General features: G+C 35.3%; 1 protein-coding gene across 1 annotated transcript; it reads left to right on the top strand.

Moving 5' to 3' along the window:
- Positions 1–1,714: 1,714 nt before the first annotated feature.
- Positions 1,715–26,967, top strand: LOC120627869 (14-3-3 protein epsilon). The gene is made up of 6 exons (XM_039895986.1): positions 1,715–1,904; positions 4,657–4,820; positions 11,289–11,444; positions 23,500–23,658; positions 24,434–24,623; positions 25,406–26,967. Exons 1-6 carry the CDS (start codon positions 1,841–1,843, stop codon positions 25,459–25,461), a joined length of 789 nt encoding a protein of 262 aa, XP_039751920.1. The 5' UTR covers positions 1,715–1,840; the 3' UTR covers positions 25,462–26,967.
- Positions 26,968–27,962: the final 995 nt, after the last annotated feature.

Here is a 27,962-nt window from a genome sequence, read left to right as displayed (position 1 = left end):
AGCCTCCTCTCCCTTAATAAAGATTACTTTAGAGAAAAGACCTATTACACTACAATGAGGGTGGACGGGCTTTAACGATTATTACCATAAGAGGAGTGAACACACGATCATATCCTTAGATGCTTATCCCAGTGCAGGCTTATGTCTTGCAAAAGGTATTAAACGCTAGACGGAAGCTCAGACTGTTTTAGTGTAACATAGTAACTATAAAGATTAGAAAAATATTGTATGGCCACGCGCATTAAATGGTGTATAAAGTTTAGTTCTAAGTTCTGCTGCAGTACACGACTCACTAACGTTTTCAACAAGTTTATTAATTAAGCGTTATTATGTTGTCAAATCATTGCCTTTTATGCAAAAGAGCAACTACTGAGTTTCTTGCCGGCTCTTCTCGGTAGAATCTGCTTTCCGAACCGGTGGTAGAGTCACACAAACATGCATACTTGACGTTTCAAAAGTGCTTATAAAGTAGGCCTACTTGAAATAAATGAATTTGAATTTGAATTTATGGGAATAAGAGAAGTGGACATTTGTGGTGGGGATCTTTTCAGATTCGAACGGATTTTTGTAAAGCATATAAACTAATTATAGTCAATGTCCTTGGTAATTTTATTTACATAAATTTGTCTGCTCCTATAACAATAACTTCAAAAATAATCGAGATACTAAGAAGAGATCAGAACTAGCGATAAAACAATATTGAAAAAGGTACCATCAAAACTAAAAAAAAAAACTTTTGTTCGTATTTCATACCTACTCAAAATTTTCATTAAAATTTTCTTTTCTTTAGTTGTGTTTAATATTTACTAGCTGTTGCCCGCGTTTTTGTCTGCGTTTGTTCCCATCCGCCCCAAAGCATCCTAAGCTGTTAGACCATTCTGAGGAAATTCGTTTCCTCTACGGAGCCGCTATGTATAATGAGTTGTTTATATGATGTGAATGATGATATCCAAAGATAATAAACAATATATGCTGTAATAATTATATCGTCAGAATAAAGAGGTTAAATGTAGGTCCAGTAATAAAATTTCTCTTTAGTGTACTCAAAGAAAATCTAAACAATACGTTGTGAAAACTACAACGTAGTGTTCATATCCTCTTTAACTGTGACATTAAAGGCCGGTGTACACTTATTTAGTGACGAATGCGTGTAAACAACCAATTTAGTAACAAGTTATATGCCAAAATTTAGTAGCTTAGAAAGAGGTAAAATAGCAGAGGTTGACTTTTCTTTTTGGGTTTAGTCAGCTTCAGCGTAAAGTTGGTTTTAGGGCGTTGCATGTTACTTGACGCGCTGAGACTCTACTATATTTTATTAAACTTTAGTTTATTGCATAAACATTAAACTGATCAATTCATTTTTCTTTCTCAGCCATTTAGATAATAATTGTTTACTAAACGAGGAAATCTGTCACGTTTAAGACGTGAAAGGTCTCTAAATGAATCACTAATGGCATCCAACAGTTATTTAATTAAAGCCTATGTAACTATAACCACGAATATCTTGTTCACCGGGCAAAGGGCATTGAAACTCGTTAAATGTCAAATAAAATATGAATACAAGTTTTAATAATGCAATATTGTTTATTGTTTTTAAGTACATATAGAATATAAATAATCAATAGGATAGTGTGCATGAGCCTTTTACTTTTCTAGCGGATGTTTCAAAGACAGCAATAGTATAGCAACATTGTACTAGCGGAAACTGCCATTTTATGACGTCATGGGCGGAGTTTAGTTGAAGATCGAATTCGGATTCGGTTGGCGGGCGCGGCCATCTTGGTGAATTAGTGACCTGGCGATTCGGTTTTAGTTAGTGAAAAATCATTTGTCATCCATAATGTCGGAAAGGGAAGATAATGTGTATAAAGCTAAGCTAGCCGAGCAGGCCGAGCGTTACGATGGTAAGTGCATATTTTTGAGCTATCTTAATTATTAGGACGTTAAATTTCCTTACTATTTTCGCCGACAGTTGAAAGACGAATTCCTGATAGTAAAAAAATTTTTGACGTCAAAATGTATTCTACAGTCACTGATTTCTCATTTTTTTACCTGAAAGATCTATTATGCATTCATTTTAGGGCGTTTATCAGGTAACGTCCTATAAATCGATGGCATTCGTTAGGCTTGGTCAGCACTATGCGATCGATGCGTCATCCGCCGGTGGGATGCCCTTTACCTTTTATACTGTGATAAAAGCATTAACACAGTTAAAAGTCCATCAATCGTAGGTCTCAGGCTGTTGAAAAAATGGTTTCACACGCTTAAAACATAGTTTCTGTAGAAATACTGACGTTTTGTCAAGAAAATGTAGGTAAAAAAGGATCCTTTTTTCCCGGAGTTATAATACTCGATCGATGTCATCGAAATCATTCATGCATAGCCTACCTTGGAGATATCTGTCGTTAAAGAGATTCTGAATGTTCTAGATTATATGCTAAAAGGTCATTACGGTTCTGGGGGAGATTTTCACCTATTGTTACCAAGCACATTGGCTGTGAACTTCTCGGACTTTTATCACACATTCACATCTTTTGTGTCTCGACAAACTATTCACTGTTAAGGTCTATCCCCTTTACACTTTCACACATGATTCATACAGAAATCTTGCAGTGTCATATTCGTAAAATTCGTATAGAATAATCGTAACAGTTATTGATGATACCTCGACTAAATTTGTGAAACCGAATGAACTCAACTCATATTTAATTAGTTCTACCCTAAAACGTCTTTTTTGGCTGATTTTGCATTTTGGTGACTTGCAACTAAATTTTAACATTATGATACCTAGGTTGACTCATTAATTTATTCATTAAACCGTTTTATTATCTGCTTTCACTGTCTTGCTGAACAAAATCTTACTTAAAAATGGACAGTTATTAAGTGCAAAATTATGTTACAATAAAAAGATTGGATTTCAATGATCTCCTTTGAAACATTTTTATAACAGTCAAAAACTGTTTTATACTGATACTAATCTAAACCATATTAACAGGTTTTTAAAGTAGTGCAGTCTTTTCAATCTGTATTCCCTTTACATTATACAAGTCAATGATTTCATTTAGAGGTTTATGTAAAATATAATTGGTGGTTTACATTGTCCTGTTTGAACTTTATCTAATCTGCCAGAAGAATTGTTGTCCTTTTCACACTAAGAGAACCAAAAAAGGATAGCACTAAACACCTGTCAGGTTAGTCTAGTTAGAGATTTATGGATAACAGATATGGCACCATTGTTTTTTAACATATAACTATTGTGAGACACAGTTACTTGTGGGAAAGCACAGGTATCTTTGTCTGTCTAATAGGCCACCTCAGTTTCTATTACACTTCATCAAAGCAAAGTAAAGATTGATGTAAAATTGACACACCTTGTATGCAGAGATGTAAAAATTTGTTACAAAAATAAGAGAATTAGACTTTTAAATGTTTATATAAAGAGATATTTTTGACAAATGTTGAGGTTGTCTTTGTAAAAGAAGTCTGTAAAAAGATAAGTCATTACTCATGCTAAATTGAATAGCCTAGGGGTTTTAGCCGACTGCCCTCTAGAAACAGTGAGCACTGTGAATTAAAGTGGGAGGTCCCGGGTTTGATTGCTGGCATTGGCATTGGTGATTTGGCAATGTTCAATCTAGTCTGGGGGGGAGGCTTTGACCGTGGCTAGTTAGCACCCTACCAACAAAGATGTGCTGCTAAGCGATTTAGTGTTTTGGTGTGATGTCTCATCGAAACCGATTAGGGGTATGACTACCATTCTTCACTAACAACTAACTCACAGGTTAGCCCGCTACCATCTTAGAATGCATCATCACTTACTACCAGGTTAGATTGCACTCAAAGGCTAACTTGTAGAGGAATAAAAAAAAAGTTCTCGTTACCTGATAAAATAAGTACAGCAAGCCCTATTCTATCCAATTTAAATGTGGGTAATGTCTTGAAGATACAATTTGGTGCTGGATTCTTCTCATGAGACTGGATAACGGAATGCCAGTGATTCGCATTGTGTGTGAATATAGTTCGTTCACCAATAGTAGATACAACAGAAATGACTCTGTTACCTTCTGTTTTTATCGTTCTAATTTGCAGCATTGGTTGTTTTGAAAGTTCATTATTGATCATCAATAGAGAAAAGAAAATAAAAATGTCACTGCAAGAATACATACAGTTATGGTGTATGGCACAAACACACACACACACACACATACACATTCTGTTAGGTTTTGTCTAGCAAGCCATCTACAAATTGCAGGTGTTGTAACTTATGTTGAAACAAGTATTGAAATTTAAGTTTGTAGGCTGCATTTGCAATTTACTTGTAATATCACAGTTTGCACGCAGGTCATTATTTTTGAAGTTATGATAAATTGAAACTGATTGTACAGGACTATAGTTAAAGTAGGTAGGTATAAAATATTTGTCCTATGTAAAAAATATTGGTTTTCGACTAAATTATTTCTTCTTAATTTTGCTAGAAAGCCTTACCATGTGATCAGAATTTCAACATCAGTGTTTACAATAACCTTGTCTCTAAAGCCCAACGCAGTATGACATCAGTAAGATCTAGTTTACATAAAATATAATTACCAGAAATATAAAATATTTTTGTCCAAGAGCTCTTTGGATCCCACATAATAATGCTAACTTTATTTACAGAAATGGTTGAGGCAATGAAAAATGTTGCCTCACGTAACGTCTCAGACAATGAACTAACAGTGGAGGAGAGGAACCTGCTCTCCGTAGCATACAAGAATGTCATAGGTGCCCGCCGAGCCTCCTGGAGGATTATCTCCTCAATTGAACAAAAAGAAGAAACAAAAGTATGTTGATTTTATTTTATTAAATTTACTTTTATCATTAACTAATTTTGGTGTGAAGAAGTAATAAACTGGAGATTATTACTTCAACTGTTACATTAACAGAAGTTTCAATTTCAGCAGTTAAAGGCATTATTTTTTCATTTAAGACTTCTTAGCATTAGAACATGTCCCAAGACTTGGTACAGCTGAAGGTTTAAGGAGCCACCAGGAGATTTCTTAAATCATTCATTATTGATCAATTGATTTAAAATTTTGTGTAGAACTGTATTTGCACTAATAATACATATGTTAATTTTTTTGGTGGTAAAAACCCTAGAATATGTTGCATAAAATTAATTGCTTCTATTTTATAATAAATAATAATCAACTACAACCTGCTGTTATTATTTTTTTGGGAAATTTAATATGCTGTGTAAAGGTCATTCACCGGCTCACTAAGTGGTTTACCTTGATAAAACTTCTTAATTAATTAAAAAAATAATTATTATCAGCATATTGACCTGACAAACATTATATCAATGTCTTCTAAATAAAACAATCTATATGATTAAAAATTTAAAAATTTCTTAGAATACTAAAGTTTTTTTTTAAAAGAAAACCATTAAAGCAGAACCACCACAAACTTTTAAATCAAAAAAACATAGTTTCAAGCAATTTGCATAGAATATTAATCATTACAAAAGTTATATTATTATAAAGACAATCTTCTTTATTTAGATAAACCTTGCACTTTAAAGTATGATATTTTACAGGGGGTGAAACCACAGGGAACAGCTAATATAATTTAAGTTAGGTTTAGGTTGTAACATAACACTTCCCTAACTTTGTGTCACCAGGGCTGGCTGTTTACTTTTTCGTGCTACTAACCCCATTGTCGGCCACTTGTCTGTGTGAATTATCTTTGATTCCTTAAACACCTGAACCATAGGGAGCATAGGGCCCAGACTGCTTTTTTCCATCCAGACCTATCCCAAGCTACAGACATAAGCACGGATTCCGAGATAACTTGGAAGACTTTATTTGCACTACCAGAGACCGCTGCCATGGTGCCGCCTTTGGCCTTCTACGCTTTTGTTTGCCCCCAGGCTGACATTAAACTGCTTCCAAGGCTGTGGTTTCGATTCCCACAGCTGGAAAATGTTTGTGTGATGAACGTGAAGAATGTTTTTCGATGTCTGGGTGTTTATCTGTATATTATGTGTATTATATTCATAAAAATATTCATTAGCTATCTTAGTACCCATAACAGCAAGCTACGCTTACTTTGGGGCTAGATGCGATGTGTGTATTGTCGTCGTACCAACGAAACTATCATATAAACGTTCTTAACATGTTTCATAAGCATTTTGATTACATTTTCGTCTTATGTGTATTTATTATTCAAAAAGGTATTCCAGATCCCGAAATCCAAATGATTAAAATGTCACAATCACTCGACGACAGGCGTTGAAACGTAAGATCCAATACCAATGTGGTTAAATGTATCGTATTTCACGCGCTCGTATGATCCGTATTATCAATGTGATGGAATGTCGTTAAACCCCGCAAATCCTTTGCTAAACAGATGCGCGTGTGACGTACCGACCTTTTCGGATTACCGAAAATAGACGCAACATTTTCCTAGAAGACTACCTGCTTCAATGGACTTACTATTTTCCATATTTTATTTTCGCGTCCCACTATTTGGTTCATGTCCTAGATATATTCGTAATTTAGTTTCTCCAAACTAAGTGGAAAAAAGGGGTGATAGCCTAGACAATTCGGCCCACCAAAGGTCATTGATATCCATCCACGGCACGCACCCCTGAAATAACGGCTATGTGCGTTATCACTTGCTTGGACGGTAGAGGAAAACGTCGTGAGGAAATCTGAACGCTTGAGTTCTCCATAACGTTCTCAAAGGTGTGTGAAGTCTACCAATCCGCACTTGGCCAGGGGCGTGGACTATGACCTAATCCCTCTCATTCTCATTCTAACAAGAGGCTCATGCCCTGTAGTGAGCCAGCAATTGGTCGATCATGATAAAGTTATCTTTTGTGCCGGATTTTGAATTTGTAAATGCTATTACCGTCTGCGCTTCATATAGAAAAAGATAGTCTGTAGGAGACGAAGTTGTTCTGGGATCTGTCATATAGAATACCGGCCCCCGGAGCTGTTAATCCTCTCAGCTCTCGACCAGTCCCGCCACCGCGTCTGTTTTGACCAAACGACCTTTTGTATATTTGCTATAAAATTAATCTTCATTAGTCTACTATTTACATGTTTTCATGGTGAAAGTGCCAAATCAGTTAGGTTTGCGTCAATTTAAAATACTGCGTTCTGTTAAATTTATATGCCTTTAAATAAAAATAAAAGACTATTGAACGAACAGAAAATGTTCACAATACAGTAGAATTTGAAGCCACATTAAAAGCATTCTACTCGAATTCGCAAATATTGTAAATAAATAATTGTTCTATATGCTCGGACAAAACCGATTTTATTAGTTATGATTTCAGAGCTTCAAATTTACATTTAATTAGTTTTAAAAATTTTCAAAGGTTTTATCTTTATTGCGAGTCCGAACTCCCTGTCTTTAAAGGAAAATTATGATTATTTACTATTCATTTTTTGTGACAGCGCAAATGGATCAATAAAATTAATCAGGCTACCGGATACTGGTACAATAGAGATACAGGCAAAAAATATTTTTGTGTTAATATTATTGTTTGTTTGACAAGGAAAAAGTAAAGCCATTTTTTTTATTTGCAATGTTCAAAGATGTCGCACAAACAACGAGGCAATCAAATTAAAATACTTGTCGGTAAAATTGAACATGGCACAGCTGTCAGCGAAAAAGGCAAATAAATCGCATTCAGGGTCTTAAACGTGTCAAGGTCAGCACGAGTAAGATCTGAATTTTATATTGATCAGGTAATTCTAATACCCACCTGTGGTGAAATATCGTGTAATATACCGTTAGCCGATTCGCCTCTTTTTAGGCTAATCTTATGTCTGCATTTCACATATTTGTACTGCTTCTGTTTATTATTAATTCCTCCAAAGCATTTTACTCTTTTTGTGGAAAGATTCTAACCTCGCCATGGGGAGACGAGTAGGTTGTCCAACTTTGACTGACCAAAAAACTACTATATTGCACACGTGTCTGATGATAGTAGGGACGGAAACGGTTTCGGACTCAATTTCAACCCCCTTCTTCTAACGAACTAAAATTAAGTTTGATAAGGAATTTGATGTCTTGGACCATCTAATGACTTGCAGCAACCATATTAACCTATTCAGTGTCACTAAAGATAAAAAAAATTGAGTCAATATGACTGCACTATATATGAGGACAAAAGAAAACAAAATTTATAGTTTATAATATAATTTAAATATTCTTTAAAATCGTATTTACGCTCAATAAACATATTTTGTTCTCTTTAAATGACTGTGATCTAGGTAGTCTATATTGTTTTTGATATTGAACCACTTTCAATAATTATTTTTCCTAGTGGAGAAAGGAAAAATAATCATTTGGTTATAAGTTAAAGGTTAGGAATTGGATAACGATCAAAAGAGGAAGACACTCTCGGATCCATGGTATTCAGTGGCGGGTTCTATCATTTAGTAGGGCGTGGTTGCCGGTTTTATTACAGGCTTTATTTTTTTTATTATATGAAGCTTAACACCTGCGCACTACGTAGATGGACATAGGGCGGTATTTTGGAGGATGTGTTCTTTGCATAACTTTCGAAGTGATGTTCTGTTTCTATGGGATTGATTTCATCTACGGGATTCCAACATAGGTGGTCCATCTGTTTTGTTCGGCATTTAGTACTAAATATATATATAGAATACTTTAAATATTTTTTTTAACTATATAGCTTATTTCCGGTTTGCTTTTAAAAATATTAATCGCGAGCTTTTATATAACGCTTATAAAAAGTGGCTAACATATAATCCGGTGACCCGTCCACATAAAAATAGGTCAGGGGTTACGTTTGAACAACCCACAAACCTTTTAGAATCGTTCAGGCCGAGGCGATTGTAGCTTAGTTTCAGAAAACAATTTAAAGGGTTTTCCTAGAATATTTATTCAACGGTCCTAATTTATCTATATTTTTAAGACGACAGAAAGGACGATGGCCTGATTTTTAAATATATAGTATGTAGGTACGTACTTGTACATAAATGCTAAAATAAAGTAAATAAAATTTAATAAATACTGAGTGACTTTGAATTCAGTTTTCGGAAAAAAAAATTATTAAATTTTAATTATTTGATGGCTTCCACTAACAACTTTCCTAATTGGAGTTAGTTAAAAACTAATCGACCAAAGTTGAGAATGAGACCTCTTCTCAACAAAAAAAATGAGAATCAAATCTAACAAGAAAATGTGAAGAAAACATTGTAAAATACCCTGCATAAAATATTTTGTTTTAAATAAATAAAACAATAAAAACACAAAACGGTATCAAGTAGTTTAAACTTTATACTAACCACATACGGATACACCATGAAGTTTGCCCTAAAAAATTGTAAACCCATTTACAAATTATCCTTCACAAGAATCGTCGTAAGAATAAATCATCAATCATCCTGCTGATAAAAGTTGGTTACTTCAAACCGAAACGTCACTCTAGTTACTTTTCGTCGCAAAAAGTAATATCCAATAATGTTTAATTCGAAGTCGTTACTAAGTAGCTGTTATATTTATAGCAAACAATAATGAACCGAACTCATTACGTATTTACTTCATGGTATGAATTTGCATGACACCGAACGTAGAAGGGCTAAAGGAAATGAGAACGGAAAATTACATTTCGTAACGAAAATACTGATCTGACGTCATGTACCCCTTTGTCTTTAAAGTCTAAAGCTTAAGATAAACAATTGTGTACACTTACTTTACACGGTTGATTTTGTAAACAGTGTGAATGAGGTCCCTAGTATGACTACGTCCTATACCACAATGTGCATTTATTTGCCCTAATTGGGTTAGCGGTATATGAGAGGTGTTCAGAAACTTCCAAACTTTAGGAGATTTGAGGTCCTGATGGTTATATCAAGGATTTATATAGAACTAAAGCCCTTATTAATATTAATAAATCGACATCGAGACCAGAGAAGGATCTTAAGTTCGATTTTAGGCATAGATTGTCCGATGTCGGTTTATTCCGATACGGGCCTTAGATTACTAATACTAAGCCCAGGTTCAAGTAATTTACAATCAAGATTTCAAAATCTCATAATAAGACTCTCATAGAAATAAACTTTTCGAAAAAATGCAGTGTTTTGGTTTTATGAAAAATGCGAAAGGGAATTTCTTGGTTTATCTTTCACGTAGCCACTTTCGTATTTTTAACAGTAGGGATTGAGTATAGGCGAATAGTACGCGCAGGTAGATCTGTTTCATAAAAGTTTTAAGTTCCTAACCTACTAAAATCACACAATACACAAAAACAAATGACGCCGTTATCTCCGCACGTTTGGTTTGAACATTATCAATGTCATAGATACGAGTGTGACGTTTGTTGAAGCGAAACGACACTGAGCGTCGCGCCAGTACAAGGTTGCCTGATTGTTGGTTTTTCTACAGGATATAACTTACGATCTAGTTCTGCAATATTTTATGTCATGGGGCCTAAGTTAAGGTTTGTGCTTGGTCATCAATTGATAAATTGATTGAAAAGCAATTCACGGAGACGTATAACTGCGCGGCTGCGCGCGCAGTTTAATAAAACTGACGTCGGTAGACCTATGGGCGTTGTCTGTAACTTTGAAAAACGCCATTTTTTATCTTTTCGATGAAAAAAACGTACGATGAAAAACTAAAAATATGCTAATACATACACAAAATACTACACCTTATGGCAGCAACCTTAGACAAGTTAGGTAATAATATGATTTGCCTAGTGAACTACGTGAAATTATGTTACTACACCGATATAGATGATACTTGGCACAGGTAAAACTAGAATCTTGGAGATATACTTTTACGCAAAGAAATTCCCACTGGATTCAAATAAATAAATTTGGTACCTATATGGACGGCTTACCAACAAAACCGAAAAATACCAAGTTCTGCATGGAGACACTCTTAATAATATTAGCAAGATTTGTGAAGACTTAGGGGACACGAATATTTGAATATTGCAGAGTTAATATAAATTAACTCTTCAGTAGCCGCCACGCTTACTGGAAAATCTGCGTTTTTTTTTTCTACCTTATTACTGATATTAAATAATGAAACATACAAACCCTATCATGGCGAATCTTTTTAGTACTAGGCATCTCGTCTTTGTTAACGGATAATATATAATACCTTCTGACTTATCATAATTCGTTAGTTTATCACATGTTATAAAATACGCTTATTGATTTGTATTTAAATACATTGTAGCAGCTCTATACCTTATAGTGGCATCATTATGTCAATTAACTCTGTGGTGTAACGGCATGCTAATAAAATCGTGTTGTTTGCAGGGCGCAGAGGACAAACTCAACATGATCCGGGCGTACCGCAGCCAGGTAGAAAAGGAGCTCCGTGACATCTGCTCCGACATCCTCAATGTGCTCGACAAGCACCTCATCCCCAGCTCGCAGACAGGCGAATCCAAAGTCTTCTACTACAAAATGAAGGTAAGCCCAAGAAAACACCACAGTTAAAACATTCAACACACAGGATCTGCGACGGAGAGCGGGAATATTTTATATTTAAAATTTAAAATATAGTCTTCATAGACAGCAATTACTAACAAGGTAAACAAAAACACCCGGTAATCACACATTGATATTACGTTATAATTTTTCAGATAATAAAACAAAAACATCGTTTCGCATTTCATAAAATCGTCTAAAGTATGTATTACCAGATAACAACTACAATAATTCATTGTTTTAAAATTTTGTTACTATAAACAACAGTAAAAAGTTAAGTTCCGACTTATGAAACAAGATATCAGTCTTGTCGCCAGGCATAGGAACTACGTTGGTGGCCGCTAAACTCTGTACCGTCTCTAGGTTCCACATATTTAATGCTTGAGACATGAAACAGTGAAACGCCTTAATCGCGGTCAACTTTCCAATAGGCACTGCAAGCTCTATCCCAGAATAATCTTCAATCAGCGAATATTTATTTCCATATCTATTACTACAGGTTATCAATCCGCCAAGTTTTTATTGGCGCTGCTGTACCACATTTCCGCAGAAATAGCTGATTTTATGAACTATTATAGTAGTTAGTACCTTTGATTTAAAACATAATTTAATGTTTGACGGCCTCATTTTTTGAAAGAAAAAACATTTTATTTAATAATTTGATGCGCTACGTTGCCTACCGTTCAAACCTAATTGTTTAAAGTGCCCCGCTTATTTTTTCAGGCGTTACTAAATTTAATATATCACATTATAAATATGCACAAGATTGATAAAATATTTGACTAGTACCTGGAATGCTAGCTTTTATATTATGATTTAACTTCAACGGATTCAAGGTTCGCCTTAGGAGCATGCGAAACTTAGGTAATATAAGTAATCAGTGTGAGAATTTCTAAACGTTGGTTGGTTGTATGCGAATACGCAAGTCCAAAGTATTGGAGCCTCTAATGGCCGTTTTCATTAACGACGAACAAGTCAATGCTTAAATAAGAAACGCCTAAACTAAGGAGATTCCTAGGCAAAAATCAACCGTTCACCAATAGGAATCACCTTAGAGTTAGTTAGTTGGTTGGTGAAAACGAGCATAAGAATATTTTTTATGTACAGTTTTAGTATGCGAGTTTAATAAATTTAAACAATGTACTACACAGCCAGTCATCTCATTAAAATATAATACTGTAATTAGAAAGTGCTTCCAAGAGTAGGGACCGTGAGCTAAGTTGACTTTAAATATTAGTATGTCATGAATAAGTATGAGTATTGAGTAAGTCAGGATTTGTATGATTCATCAAGCAGTGAGTATTTATTGACATTGGCCTGAACGTTTGAATGCAAGAATGTATGAATGACAAGTTAGTTTATCAGAAAACTTTGTTTTAAAAATATTAACCTTATCTCTTAAAAAGTTTTGTGAAATATCCCTTGTTCGTTTCCCTTGTTTTTATATAGAATTTTGAAAATAATATGCTTTCATTAAAAACACTCAAGTTTTATTTGTTCAAATAGCTTTATGGAAAATTTTGGTATTGAAATAGTTTAATTTAAAATTTATCTGGCTTATAAAAATAATAATAATAAAAATTGTTTACTGTTCAATAAAACATAGGTATAAGATACATAATTTATAATTTACACGGATATACAGAAATCAACTGTTCCTAAGCTAGGTATAAACCTGTGTTATAGTGCTCTCCTTATAAATATGGCTCGTTTAAAACAAAACAAAAGTGTGTGTGTGTGTGTGTGTATTACAGTTTTCACCTCACATAATTAATAATATTTAATATTTTTTATCACTCTCGCCCTGTCGTGTGTGTGATTTATGCTTAAAGAGTGTAATAAGTAGAATATACTGTCGATACAAATAACTAGCTATAACCAATACATTGTCATTGCCACTAGCCAATAGTAATAATTACCAATTGTGAGTATAAGCAATTTTCTTGTTGAAACGTATTCTGTACGGTATCTATGCCGTGTACGTTGAATGCTGCTGGGATTCACTCAAGGCTCTTATGTTAAGTCTATGATTCAGCTTGGCTCGGACGTTCGTTCAAGGTTAATTTCATAAACGAATCTTATACTTGTATAAGAGTAACTTGTTTTCCCAAAAACTAACTTCTAAATGTATTTAATTATAATGAAATATGCCCTTTGAATAAAAATCTGGTAATATCTTAATAATAGTTTAAACCTTAAACCGTGTAGGCGTTAAAATGTTCGACTATGGATCTTCTACATCCAAGTTTGATTTATAGGGTCGGATGGTTTTGGGTATTGGAAATTGGAAATCGGGAGCAATCGTTTGGAATCGAAGTTATATAACAGTTATTTTTTTTAAATTAAGCGTTAATTTCGTCGTTTTTCATGGCTGACTTAAATGTATAGCAATGTTTTTGCTGTATTCGCTTAGGCCTAAGGTTATCAATTTAGAAAAGAAATTTTCTAATTTTTACATAACTAAACGTTTTTTCTTTCGTCTGTTTCTGTAAACCTATCTATTTATCTTATTTACTATACCTTTACTTATCATAGTTTTTTTAATATCGATGTAAACATGCCAAATCTCTTATCAGTTATCACCTATCAATACTTCAATTTGTGGTCTTAAAAGTTATAATAGGAATGTAACATTATCTCAGAAAGAAGTGACCGTAGTGTTTTATAATATCCAGGCCACTTTTATAGGGTCATGATTTTAATTAGCAGTCTTGCCTGTTTGTAAGAGTCGCATCACGTAAAAAGACCGCTGAGATCAACCTGCGCAATAAACAACTTTTAGAATTGCATGCGAATGAGTGCGATTATATTCCGTGTTCACTCTACTTGGATATTATAACAAGACACTAAAAACTGATATTTACAAAGAATTTGTGCATATTGCACATTATAAGGTCAAAGGTAGAATAGTTAAATTAAGTACCTTTACCATAGAATCAAAAAAATACAGAACCCTTATTCAGCCATTATTGTATGAAGTGCATTGTGTCACTTTGTGTTCTTCACTGACATACTTTTTCTCATTTTTCCAATTTACGGGTAAACGTTTAGAACATTAGAATAATTACTGTCAATGCCATGTCAATGAAGTGTAGTAGTGGTTAGTGGGTAGTAAAGTGGTGTGGATTTTGATGAATCAATATTGGCTCTGTGCACGGTTCCTGTATGTTCTAAATTCTGTGACCTTTACCTTGGTTTGTAATATATGCTTCGGGAAAGTAACGCCTGCACTCATTGTTCAAGTACAACAATATCAAGAGCAGGGACTACTGTATTTACGCTTGCTAATTTTATCGTAATCTAAATTATCAATGTTTATCGGATTTATACTCATATTATATATATATATATATATATATATATATATATATATATATATATGGTTGCCAATTGGGGGGTGACTAATTATCGCTAATTATTTAGTGCTAGGGTGCAAAGGCGGCCTTATCAGTAAAAGTGATCTTTAAAAGCCGTGCGAAGCTGATAAAAAGATGATAAATGGATGTGGATGATGCACGAAGTAAAAAATAAAATAAAGTTCCCTAAACCTACATACTATATCTACGTGATTTCTAGAAAAATACAGGTTGGTATAAACCTATATATATTAGAATAGATTCATGTAAATTTTACGACAAATGCACACATTTAAGAAAGCTTCATATTATATAGGATGTAGATATACTCGTAGATCTCTATCTAATCTCTCAAGTCTTACACACATTCTTCTTCTACCGGGAGTTTATCTGCTTATTAATTGAATTGATGATTTTATTCATTTTTACCTAGCTATTTTATCATTCGAACTGAGGCATTACGAGGTGATGGATGTTATAAAAAAAACCCACAGTCTGTCTAATAGATTTCGGCCATGGTGGTCAAACTCCAGATATTTCCAACTACGTGGGAGATATAGAGTACAAGAACACACACTTGTATACTCTGTATTTCCTCACTTTCCTAGTCCGATGGGACAGCAGCTCCGATACCACCGGAAAGAGATCAGGTGTAGGACAGACAGCTTAACGTACTCTTCGCAGCACGGGAGTGAATCAAGGCCAACTTCCAAACTCCCTGCTGGTATTTAGAAATTTTTGAAAGAAAACTTTAATAGTATTCGGTCTCTGGCATATTAAGCATCTCATACCAAGCCTGACCATGACCATGACCAAAGCGCCAATTTGCATCATCATCATCAACCCTTTACCGGCCCACTAAAGGCCATGATGAGTCTTCTCTCAGAAGCAGGGTATTAGCCACCGACCACCACGCTGTCTAAGTGCAGATCGGTAGACTTCACATGCGCTTTTGAACATTTTGTGTGTTGTTAACACATAGCTCCGAAAAGACAGAGGTCGGGAAGCCGAAGCCGTGCAAACAATACGCATAACTCTGGGATCGAGCCCAAGACAAATTTAACCCAACGACCAATCAAACCAAACCTAACCCAACCTAATCTAGTTGGTGGTGAGCATGTTCGACTCAACATTCTCAATACTAGATCAACAAGGCTGTTGTACATTTTATATGAAGACGTGAAAATTTTGTCTGGCTCTATGCATTTGACGCGAATCGATTTATTTGCTTCGCCATTTCAGTAACTTTCTGAAGTTGAAAAAACAACCTTAAAAAAAACGCATAGTTTTGACGGAAAGGTCGTTCCCGGTTAGCAACTGAAAAAGTTATTGAATATGACATTCTGCAGAGATCCCCTCACCAACGTTTTAATGCTTCACTACTAGCGGGCTGGTGTGGTAAAAACGGACCATTTATCAAACAGTTTTTATTAGTAGGTAACTAATAGACGGTTTGTTTTCCATTGCAGAAAAAAGGGCATAATCCTATTTTTTACAATACACATTTAAGACAGTTATTGAACATAAACTACCACAACTTAATATATGTGTATCAACCAGTAAAGTATTAAAATAAAATCGATATCTTACATTTTCACGAAACTCTTCAATGAGACCCAATCCGCCAGTAACGACTACTAATGTGTGTGCTGACAGACTTAAGTCGTTCATTCGCGTTCACGTTTGCGTACCAGGGTTACCCAGTTTAGTATTGACCTATTTTTCATTTTCACGCTCATGCCAAACAAAAAGCTTACATATTCCATTCAATTTACATATTCAGTGGCCGATTTCAGTCAGCATAACACAATCATTTAACCATACAACTCCCGGGAAAATCCAATAACACCACGGTATCTTTTCACCTTCCGACGTAACACACTTGGCTCAACGTTATTTCATATTTTATCCTTTTCTATCACGATAACCTTTCTTCCCTAAGCTAAGATTGATATAACTCTTTTTATAAATAGGCTTTTATAGTTGTATCAAAGCATCAACCGATTCACATCGATTAACCACTGAACGGTAGCCCATTTTATAGATTATAATAAGCTTGTTTACGGTTTTTCTTGCGGAATAATTTATACTAACTGATAAAGAAAACTAAGTAATCACAAGTCTTATCGATCAGTTTAATAAATGCCCATGCAGGTTCTTTTAGGTTACCAGTTGGTTGGAATTGTTCTTAGTTTTTGGCAAAGGCTTGGGCAGCGTCATAAAATTAAAAAAAATACCTAACTGAAAAATACGACCTATTATAAAACATTTAAGGTCTCAAAAGCACTGTAGAGGAATGCACTGTATTTCGAGCGTTCCAAGTTCCACAGCCTTTTTCGCTTGCGTCCTGCGGGAGCACCCCGTGTTTGGTTTGCTGATGTCCGCCTTCCATATCGTTTGTAATACGCATCTCCAGCACCTTAGCACCCCGACGTCCAACGTTTAACGTGACGTCCTTAGTTTCCCATTTCTATACTGATTTAGGTATTCATCTAACAAAAAGCGGTGAATTTATTTATATAAAGCAGTGATATTGTCACACCCGGCACCTTGATTGTTAATTTAATAAGCGTTAATCGTGCTGATGACTTATTTCCTTTTTAAGTGCACGTCAAGCCGCTTAATATATCTAGAGCATGACTACTTCACATTGAGGCGTCTTAGCGGTGAAACTATACGTAAATTAAAGGCAATAAAGCTTGAATGAAATCCTAAGTCTATAGTTCCATCGCCCACTCGTAACATAAGCTTCCTGTATTGGAATTTCAATAAATAATGCTTTTTATTATTTTGTTACTTGTAATTATAATGAAGTTACAAATTTTGATAAAACACTTTGTTACCGAAATGACGCAACATACGTCCAGATGAAATCATTTCATACCCTGATCATAAACAAAGTTCTATCCGTCGCCTTTGTTATAACATAATAAAATGTTTACCGTAATTCCGCAAGGTTATCACAGATTTAAGAGCTCTAGATTTAGCTTAATGTTCATTAAACCGTCACAAATGCGTAGGTATTTCGTTCTACTCTACTCGATAAAAAAATCTGTTGCGTGTAGGCACTTTTCAAATCGGTATTGGTACCATTTAACAAACCCACCGGCATACAAAGAGCGGGTTTGCATCCCTGAAACATCCCTGTTTTGCCCCAAATACTAGCAGAAAGCGCTCGAAGTCTTCTTTCCCAACTGGATTGGAAACGCCCTTCTCAAATTTGAGTTATCTGATTTTTATATGAACGAGGATTTAGAAATATGTGTACCGCGTCTGTCTGCACGATCTGTCTAATGAGATTGTGGTCTAATATATAAAATAAAAATGAAACTATAATTACGTAACTGATGGTAGGTATATTTTTCTGGGTCGCCGCGATGCCACACCCTTCGTTCAGTGCAACCCCCAATTACGATGTTAGTCGCGTCATTCGAATACGTCTATGACGTCATATTTGGCAAACCGCGTGGTTCTACTAACTTGCTACGCCGCAACAAGCTCTTATGTAGGATAATCAATACCTGTGAGTACGGCGACCAGTAAATTAAATCTTTATGCGGGACTTAAATTAAACCTGGAAGAGAATATTTTCCCGAAGTTTATAATAGCGATTTTCGTATTCATTTAACCTAAATCAACTTTTTTTGATTCATATATTTGTAGATGTGCTGTTAAATTGAAAGTTGTATGATATTTTTATTAATTACTTACCTTTAAAAATATTGAAATAAAACTCAAAAATTTGTGTTTTGGCAATGTGCAAAATGGCAAGCGGTTATCGCTCTTTTTGTACAAATACAATGAAAAACTATTTAAAATATTGTTATCATACTCCGAGCGGTACCTACTCTACTATGGAAACATGCTTGTAAAAAAAACGCAGCATTGAAATGTAGGGACACTCGTCATACTTAAATTTCTTTAAAAAAATCTCAAGAGGTTGGCAATTCAAAACTTTCCAACAAATATTAAATAGACTGATAAATTAGTAACACTTTGGCATTATGTAATCCTGGAGTCTAGTTCACGTAATTCGAAATAAAAAAACAGTTCGCCGACCCAATTCTGGCGCACCTCCAAGATTGTAGTGCTTAGGCATACGAAATGGCATAATTTACTTCAGTTTCTGCTTGGATACAGACATTCCAAACTTCACGATTTTACAAAATTTCTCGTTATATTATTTGTATCTTTTCATAGCACACTTAGGGTTGGGCTCGAACAAGGCTTTGTATTTTTATACTATGCAAGGTCGACATCGACATTTAAAGAGTAAATACTTTAATTTCCCACACAACCATCGTAAAACTTTTTGACATCAAAAGTTTTACACATTCTTATTTACACTTTAATAATTAGGTTTTATCTCGATAATAACTCCAGCAGGGCTAGCACGGGCAGGAGATATAAATTATATCCCCCGATTATATCCTCTATCAAGGGATATAATTATCTTTTCCCCTTGCCAGAGCACGGCAACAGGGGAGAGGATAAATTTATCCCCGTTTGACATTTCTCGTGGATATATATCCCCCGCCCATAGCATGGGAAGAAATGAAAGGGGAAAGACTATCCTTTTTTGACATTTGAAAGAGACAATTTTATCCCCGTCCTTAGACGTGGGTTTAAAATTCTGTTAACGAATTAAAGTCGAAAAAAACATGTCTCGTGCTTTCTGGGGCTCTTATTATTCAAGTGAAATGGAGAAATCTGAACGAAAATTACACCGGCGATCTATACGTGACGCCAGTAATCCGTTCGAATTTCCCGATGCAGAGTTCCAACACTTGTTTCGGATGGGTATAAATTGTGTGCTGTACTCGTGCGAGGACCTTAAAGAGGCACTAACCACTAAATGCTGTCGATGGACTACCAGTACACATAAAAGTAAGTTGTTATTAAGTACCTAAAATCACCTTGTGCAAAGACATCATCTATATATGAACGTAGGTTTAAAAAAAAGCATGGCTAATCACTTTTTGTCTAGGTTCTCACATCTTTAAGGCTATTAGCGGACGGTAGTTATCAGCGGGGACAGGTCAAGACCATGGCTGTTGCTCAAACAACAGTCAGCAAATAACTGACCCAAATTACTGGAGCTATTGTCAGTATGTGAGTATATATAGGTACTTACTTCCTAATAATTCTCATTAGTAAATCCCATCCTGTTCAGAGTGCAGTGATGTGTTAACTAGTTTTCACTTTATAGCTGAGTGCCCCTTGTACGTGTTGGTAAGATGGGAACTACAAGGTAAGGATAGAATAAGTGAAGAAGACCTAGCAAACCTCAACTTAGGGGATATTGTTAGGTTCACCAAAGAGACTGGTAGGTTTCAGGACCCTGCCGGGACACCAGTAAAACCTGTGTCTCAAACATGGGGAATAGGGTGGAATGGTCCTTACATAGGACTGATCACCCGTCTGGCAATGGCAGACATCCCCTCATCAAATATAGATATACTTACTTTAATAATAAAGTTATTAGTCAGTACTTAGTACTTCAGTATAAGTACATAGCAAAGATATTCAATGCTAGGTACTTTAATTATTTTTCATTTCATTTTAGACTAATGCCAAAGTAGATATTATTCCCGGGAACAGACTCTGGAGATCCACGATAGATGTTCAACTGGTAAAGACAAATTATTTAGATCTAGAGTTTATCAAAAACTTAAACAATCAAGTAAGTTAATAATTTTAAAATATGTTTTACAGATTGTGGTGTGTGTCCATGACCAATTCATATTTATTAACTCTAAAGTAAAATATGAAAGATACAGCTGTATGAAAGTAGAATCAGACAGTACTACATCTTATGTATGTTTTAAATAAAATGTGCAAACTTTGAAAACTTTACTTATTGTTGCCATTTACTAGTATAAAAGGGAAACAATGCAAATCAAAAAAAGTTACACACCTACCTATATCATTATATTATACTCCTCATAATTACCTAGAAATTACATGCCTAGGATTCTGCTGCATATGTTGTATACAACTAGTCTGGTAAATTATTTATATGAATATACAAAAAACAATGTCTCATTATAATAAAATTGTTTATTTGAGGAATTAGTACAAAAACTTGGCAGTAGATACTGTATTTAGTAATGAAATATAAGAAAATACAAAAAAAATGTCTGATAAATTATTTAACATGTCTGATAATTAGTTAATCATCATTTCCAAATTACAGTGTAGGATTGTGCATATATTTCTATTCAACATTTTATTAAAATCTTGGAGAAAATCTGAAAAAGCAAAACAAGTAGGAATTAATTTACATGTTTAAATAACAAAGTAGAATTTTATTGGGGACTCAGGCTATGCTCTAGAGCCTTGGATGATGACTCCCGATTTAGAAGCTGCACCAAATAGTTCTGCAGAGAAGTACACAAACTGGCACTGCCACTAAGAAACTGTGTGGAAAGGTACCTCAAAGACACATTTCGCAGCTTGGGGATTGACTGGGTGCTTCATTACAGTCCCGAAAAAGCATCTCCACTTATATATGCCTGCATAACACTTTATAATATTATGCATCATTATAGGCGTGTATTGTAAATATATACTTTAAATAATATTTAAGTTCCCATAACTTATTATTATTGGGCACATTAATGTTTGGTAATATTATAAAATTATATCTTATAATAATGGTTCCTTATAAATCATTGATCCTGCATTTTCACATACAATTTTCCCTACTAATTTGGGTCAACAGTATTGAGCATAATATAATTTGTATATTTCAGAACTCTAATGGAGCAAATGACAGTAAATTTTGTAAATACGAGCGAAGAACGACATCAGACATCAAATATGGATCAAACAAGATTGTTAACAGTTGCTCGACAAAAAAGAGAAAGATTTATAAATACATATTTTAATTAATAAAATTTCTAAATTAACCTTTTCATCCTTTTTAATTTATTTTTGTGTGATAAATGAGCATCCTGCATTCTTCCATCTATACCTACTCTGGAAAATAAATAAATTCTTCACTTGGTTGACTTTACAGCAACATGTATACTATGTATATGTTGCCTGTGGTGCTGTGTCCCCGTGCTGTTGCAGCTTTTTAATGTCCTGCCACGTCTGCAAATAAAAGAAAAATTATGCAAGACTTGTTTGATACCAACAACACTAATAAATAATTTAAATTTTTTGCACTTGCTTACTTTACCGCAAAATTGACTTAACTGTTTCAACTGATTGACCGTCCCGTCTGGCCCATGCTCCTTCAGTAATGACTAAGATTTGCCACTGGGAGTCTGCCCTTTTGGCTCCTAAGAGTTCCTGTGAATTCCCCAGTGGCAAGGTGGTTGTGGGTTGGCATGAAATCTACCAACATTTGCAATTATTACTTCTTGATCTGAATAAACACAAATTTGTCAACTAATGGGCCATAGAAAAAGGCAAGCACAACTTTAAATAAAATAGTACAAGATCAATAATTTGATATGTAAACAGGATTGGATCTTGATGATTAACGTCTCTGTTTACTTTCACTGTAAAACATTCATTCATTAGGTACGCTTCTAAATCAATAGGTAGTCACTTTTTCAAACATTTTATAATAGAAGACTTACTTTTTAGCACGCATTTTATTTTCTCGAAAGGTAGGTTTTATACCACTTTGAAAAATCCAGAATAAATAATATAAACAAACAGCCGCAGACGAGGAACATTTATAGATAAAAAAAACAATAAAAAACTTAGACAACTAAAACAAAACAGAAAACGAAAAATTTATTTGTCAAAACCATGAGCACAGATTAGAATAATTAATTTTTGACATTTACCGGGGGTTCGTCTTTCCCCTATTATATCCACCGTGGATATATTGTCCACCCGTGTGCCCATGCTCGGGGGGTGGATATAAATGCGTGAGGGGATAAACGTTATATCCTTCCCCCGTGGAGAAAATGTCCCCCGCCCATGCTAGCCCTGCAGGGCCTTAAATCCAGTTCGTTCTTCTCATTTTAATAATGAAGTACACTTTTAACACGCAGACGAGATGAAAGGCCTCCTAGGACGCATTACATATTGTGCATCCTTTATTTCAGTGCTCTCTATGAAACTAGGGACTTGCGCATCGATTTAGTCTGCAGGGGATATTATGTAATGTCTCCTTACACGGCTGAGTGGCACGTTTATTCCTACCTTGCTTACTTGGAACTAAAAGCTTTTTTTTGTATGCAACGTGGTAAATGAAATAAGCATGATCATGTACGCAAAACGTAATGTTATACATATAGAACAACTTTCAGCGAACTTTTAGCGGAAATAAGATAAATTTATATAGGGCCTTTTTTGATAGCTTTCAGAGCGGTAAAAGTTTTCGATATCAAAGGCAATTACTATATCTGGACTACTTGAATTTCTTTCAGCGGGGTTGACCGTTCCGACATATCATCCTGACAAAAACTATTTGAAAAGCGGAAATCAAATTTCTAAATACATGTTTGTTAGTCATATAAATCCTGCAAAAAGCAAAATAGAAAGACGCGGGTGATAATTAAGTACTGAGTCTTCGAAATAGCCGACGCCTGCCTTTTGGCAAGAACGGTCGCTTTAAAAGCGCGCAAATTATATTTGTGTATAATGTTTGTTTAGATAAACCATTCAGTAATAATACCAAACGATATAATTATTGTGGTATCTTGTTTGTTTTCCAGGGCGACTACCACCGATACCTGGCGGAGTTCGCAACAGGCAACGACCGCAAGGAGGCGGCCGAGAACTCGCTGGTCGCGTACAAGGCCGCCTCCGACATCGCCATGACGGAACTGCCGCCCACACACCCCATCCGCCTCGGCCTCGCGCTCAACTTCTCGGTAAGTGTCTGCGTAGGTTTTATTAAGAATTTTATTACCACTGAATGTGTTATAGTCATTCATAAGTGTATTTTTCGTAGCTAGTTAATAGAATGGCTAAGAACATTTGCTTGATGGTTAAATGACGGTTACAATCACTATACTGTTTGTTTCGTATTAAAAGCATGACGTAAATTTCACTTTTAAGAAGTCAAAACTGACTGTACATTATTCAAATTTTGTACCAAAATATATTGTTTTTTTTTTGAGGACTAACAATATTAATGATTTCAATGAAACCATTTTTGTGTTTTCTATATTCAACCATGATATTATTGTTAATATGATTTGACATACTTCGGAAACATAATCGAAAAGTAAGAGAATTAACAAAATCGCGTTTATAGATTGTTACATGCAATATGTTCGTAGCAAAAATATATGCCATGCTACGAGCTTTTTGTACATTTCTCCCTCGCCTCCTTCTACATTTATGGGGTTCTGTTTTATATATGAACTAAGCTCTACCGCTGTAAGAAAACCTTACTACCACCTTACCTACAAAGATGTGCTACCAAGTGATTTTACGTGCTGGTACTACGATTCGGTATGGCTTTTAACTGCTAAACCCGAACAGGTTAGCCCGCATCTTAGACTAGATCAGTCATCAGTGATATTGCAGTCGAAGGCTGACTTGTTTTGAAATTATAAAAAGTTCGGAGCACAAGGAGACGTACGTGGATTTCCTAATGAAATATTACTTAGAAAATATAGCTAATATTTGTTTATCTTCTAGGTATTCTACTATGAAATCCTGAACAGTCCGGACCGCGCATGCCGGCTGGCGAAGGCGGCGTTCGACGACGCTATCGCTGAACTGGACACGCTGTCAGAGGAGAGCTACAAAGACTCTACGCTCATCATGCAGCTTCTGCGCGACAACCTCACGCTCTGGACCTCAGACATGCAGGGCGACGGCGAGTCCGGTGAGAACCTTTTTTTCCCGGATTGTTTGTAAAAGCTAATCCCAGAATGGTTGCCGTAGCTTCAGCGTGGGCAAGTGCCGGACCTTCAGCAAAGGTAGAGTTCTAAGAGCATGAAGATCTCGAGAGAACATAAGCCATAAGGACTCCCCTGGCATGCAAGTAATCAACAGACTTTTTGAATCTGAAAGTAATAGGAAGTTTGTAAGGCTTGAGAAGCTCCTTGGTTGTTGGTTTAGGTAAGAAATCGTGCACTACTAGGGACTTTTGAGCTATTACCCACTATCTACCCACCCCTAAGCCAGTGGTGCCTGATGCCCAGTGTACCCCTAAACCTGAGCATCTCGAGAGAAAAAAATTAAAATTTGCGACCCTAGCTTTCGAATTATATATTTCAAAGATAAGCAAATAATCTCGTAGACAGTGTTTGTTGATTATTGGGCGATTTTCGTTGTGGTTATAGCTTTAACTATACCTATGGATGGAATAACTTCACTATACACATTAATACAAGCCCCATCAGGCCCTGTTCAGTATCTGGGTGGTATGAAATAAAGTTTGAAGCACTGAAAAGTGCTTATTTCCCATATAGTGCCGTATACTTAATTCCCAACAGAGATGGTTTGGTAATTATTTGCTAGAAACATTTTAGTTTCGGCCTTTATATTCTATCTATACTGAGTTCCCTGCAGGAACATGAATGTATATAATGATTGTGAATACAGTCTTTAGTGTTATTGTAGAAGGAACTTATTCAACATATTAATTGACAACATGTTTTCCAGGTGAAGCCGAACAGAAAGAACAAGCACAGGATGTGGAAGATCAGGATGTGTCGTAATACTTTTTAACATTCTATTTAAATATAATAAAAAAATAACTATAGTATCATGTTAAGACCCAGCCCTCAATGACAACCGGTTGTAAAGGTATTCCAGCTCAACTCGCCTCCGGGAAGTTCTAACTACTCGCATACATACACTGAGTAAATTGGCCGTTACATTCTGACGTACATAGCAACATTCGTTTATGTATCGTGTCAAATTATCTACTAGTAATAATATACATTTTAAATATGTACTTCTTTTGATATATTCAATGTTTCGTTTTCGATTACGAGAAAAAAAAATATATAATGTTTAAGAAAAGTACTTTGGTATTGCATTTTATCTGTGTATGTTCTTAAGAATGTATTTTCTTAATGGTTCACTTTGAATTGATCTCTAATGTTAACTACTTAGCTTCTCCACTGGAGACTCGTACTGTATCGGCTAATGCTAGTACACTCCTCCGTCATCTTCTAACCTATTAAGATGGAAATTGTAAATTTTCTAAGTATTTTATACCGCGTGTAAAATTAATGTATTCAATTCTGTCGTAAATCGCATAGTAACAAGCCGACAAATTCAATAAAATGTAACGATATATTTAATTTGTATACACAGTAGCGAAGTGTATGTATCACGTGGATGTAATAGATTACTCTGTATCGTATGTGTCACTCAGTGTCGATGTCGAATCGGTCTGCACAAATAGTCGTTTTATACGTGACCGCCGTCGCGGCGCGGGCCGGCCGCGAGTCTTCCGCGTGCCCTTCATTTGTATACATTCGATCGTTTATTGATATATTTTAAACGGTAACTTTTATTAGATGATATATGTAGTTACTCGCAATATTTAGCTGAGCGATAGTGGCGCCACCTGTCGGCGCGCGCCCGCCGTGTCTGCGTACTGCTCGTATTGATCGCGCCGAGTCGCGGCCGCGGCTACTGTGTAGTGCGCGGTGGGTGTGGGTGAGGGGTGTCGACGAGGCCGCGCTTCGTATTACAACTTTGGAGTATTCACACTTGAATCGCTTTAATTACTTACGAGTATTGTGATAGAGATTTTGTATAATATTTTAATTTATTTTTAATTTCGCATGTTTCTCGAAAATATCGCTGTAGCGCTACATCTCTACGTTTATTACAGGACAAACGGTAGTTCTAAAGTTGTGCTAGGTTAAGGTTATGCACTTGGAAAATTATTTATTTGCGATGTATCGCCCACTCGAAGACATTCCATCTTCATACCTATGTTAAAACTGAATCTGGCCAATGTTTGTTCGAACTGCTCCGAAAGTAGTGGGGCATGGCAGTGTGCAGCAAGTGCGTGCCCGAGTAAGATATTAGCGTTATTTTTATTTGAATTTGTAATATTGCATATATTTTTGTTAATTTATCCACAAAAAATACTGATGCAATTAGCCTTAGTGTTATGCAATATTGATTTATGTCCTACCATCTACATGGAAATTTATTGTAAATGACAGTGTAAATCTAATAATAAAATTCAAAAGTCCAAAACATGATTTCATTTATTTAAACTGTTCCTATAGATTTGTAACACAGTGCAGCCTACAGTTAGACCACAATATGATTGGTAGTTATAAAAATAGCGCGCTTCTCTAGCGCGGAGATTAGATTGATAAAAGTATAGGTGGTGGGGACGCCGAAAGGAATGGCATTCCAGGGATGCGTAGTTGAAACGAGGAAACAAAGCGCTTTGTACGTGCCTGTGGTGTATCAACTACGTAGCAAGGGTGTAGATCATTAGGACCTGGTAAAAGGGAAACGAACTGACGACTAGATTTGAGAACCTCCGGATAAATTTTCGTCATCCAGTAAGCTATAACCAGCACTTAAAATTAACTTAAGATTGGTGCAATGGTGTAATGGAGCACCTGGTTTTGTACCCTTGTGTACACTTCAACGGCCAAGTCACACAACATAATAGTAAAGAAATCTCAGGCACCTTAGCTACGACTTTGTCTAGATTTCAATACTTTTCAGAGATAAACAAGCAGCTCCATCGAGACTTGGCTAGTTTTTTACAGAATGTTTTTGGTGGAATAGAAATAGTACCGTAAAACGGGGTGAATAAAATCGCAGGGGTGAATAGGTACAAAACTAAAAATGTTTTTCTACAGACTATAGTAAAACATTTTGAAAGAAAAAAGATCCGAAATTTATATTTTTTTTTTAAATATCAACACTGAATTGATGTGAGATTTAGCCAACATACTAAAAAAAGATTTTGAAGTGAATCCCCTTTATGCAGGTTCAACGAGTTCTAGTAAAATTAACTTTTTTCATTGTGAAACGAAGTATTTTGGTACCATCACAACTGGTTAATATATTCCTTGGTTGCTTGTCACCCAGATTAATAAAAAGGTAAGTACGTTTGTGATATAAATTTCGAAATATTTGTAAAATTGTAAACCAAGAAATTTTTAATTTGTGATTGGGGTTTATAGATACGGGGAAGGGTCGAATAGATACGTAGTATGGGGTCAATAGATAC

This window comes from Pararge aegeria, chromosome 12 (genome assembly GCF_905163445.1).
Source record: "Pararge aegeria chromosome 12, ilParAegt1.1, whole genome shotgun sequence".
In the NCBI taxonomy this organism is placed as follows: Eukaryota; Metazoa; Arthropoda; class Insecta; order Lepidoptera; family Nymphalidae; genus Pararge; species Pararge aegeria.
The sequence above is the reverse complement of the archived record's forward strand: the minus strand, read 5'-3'. Positions and strand labels throughout refer to the sequence as shown.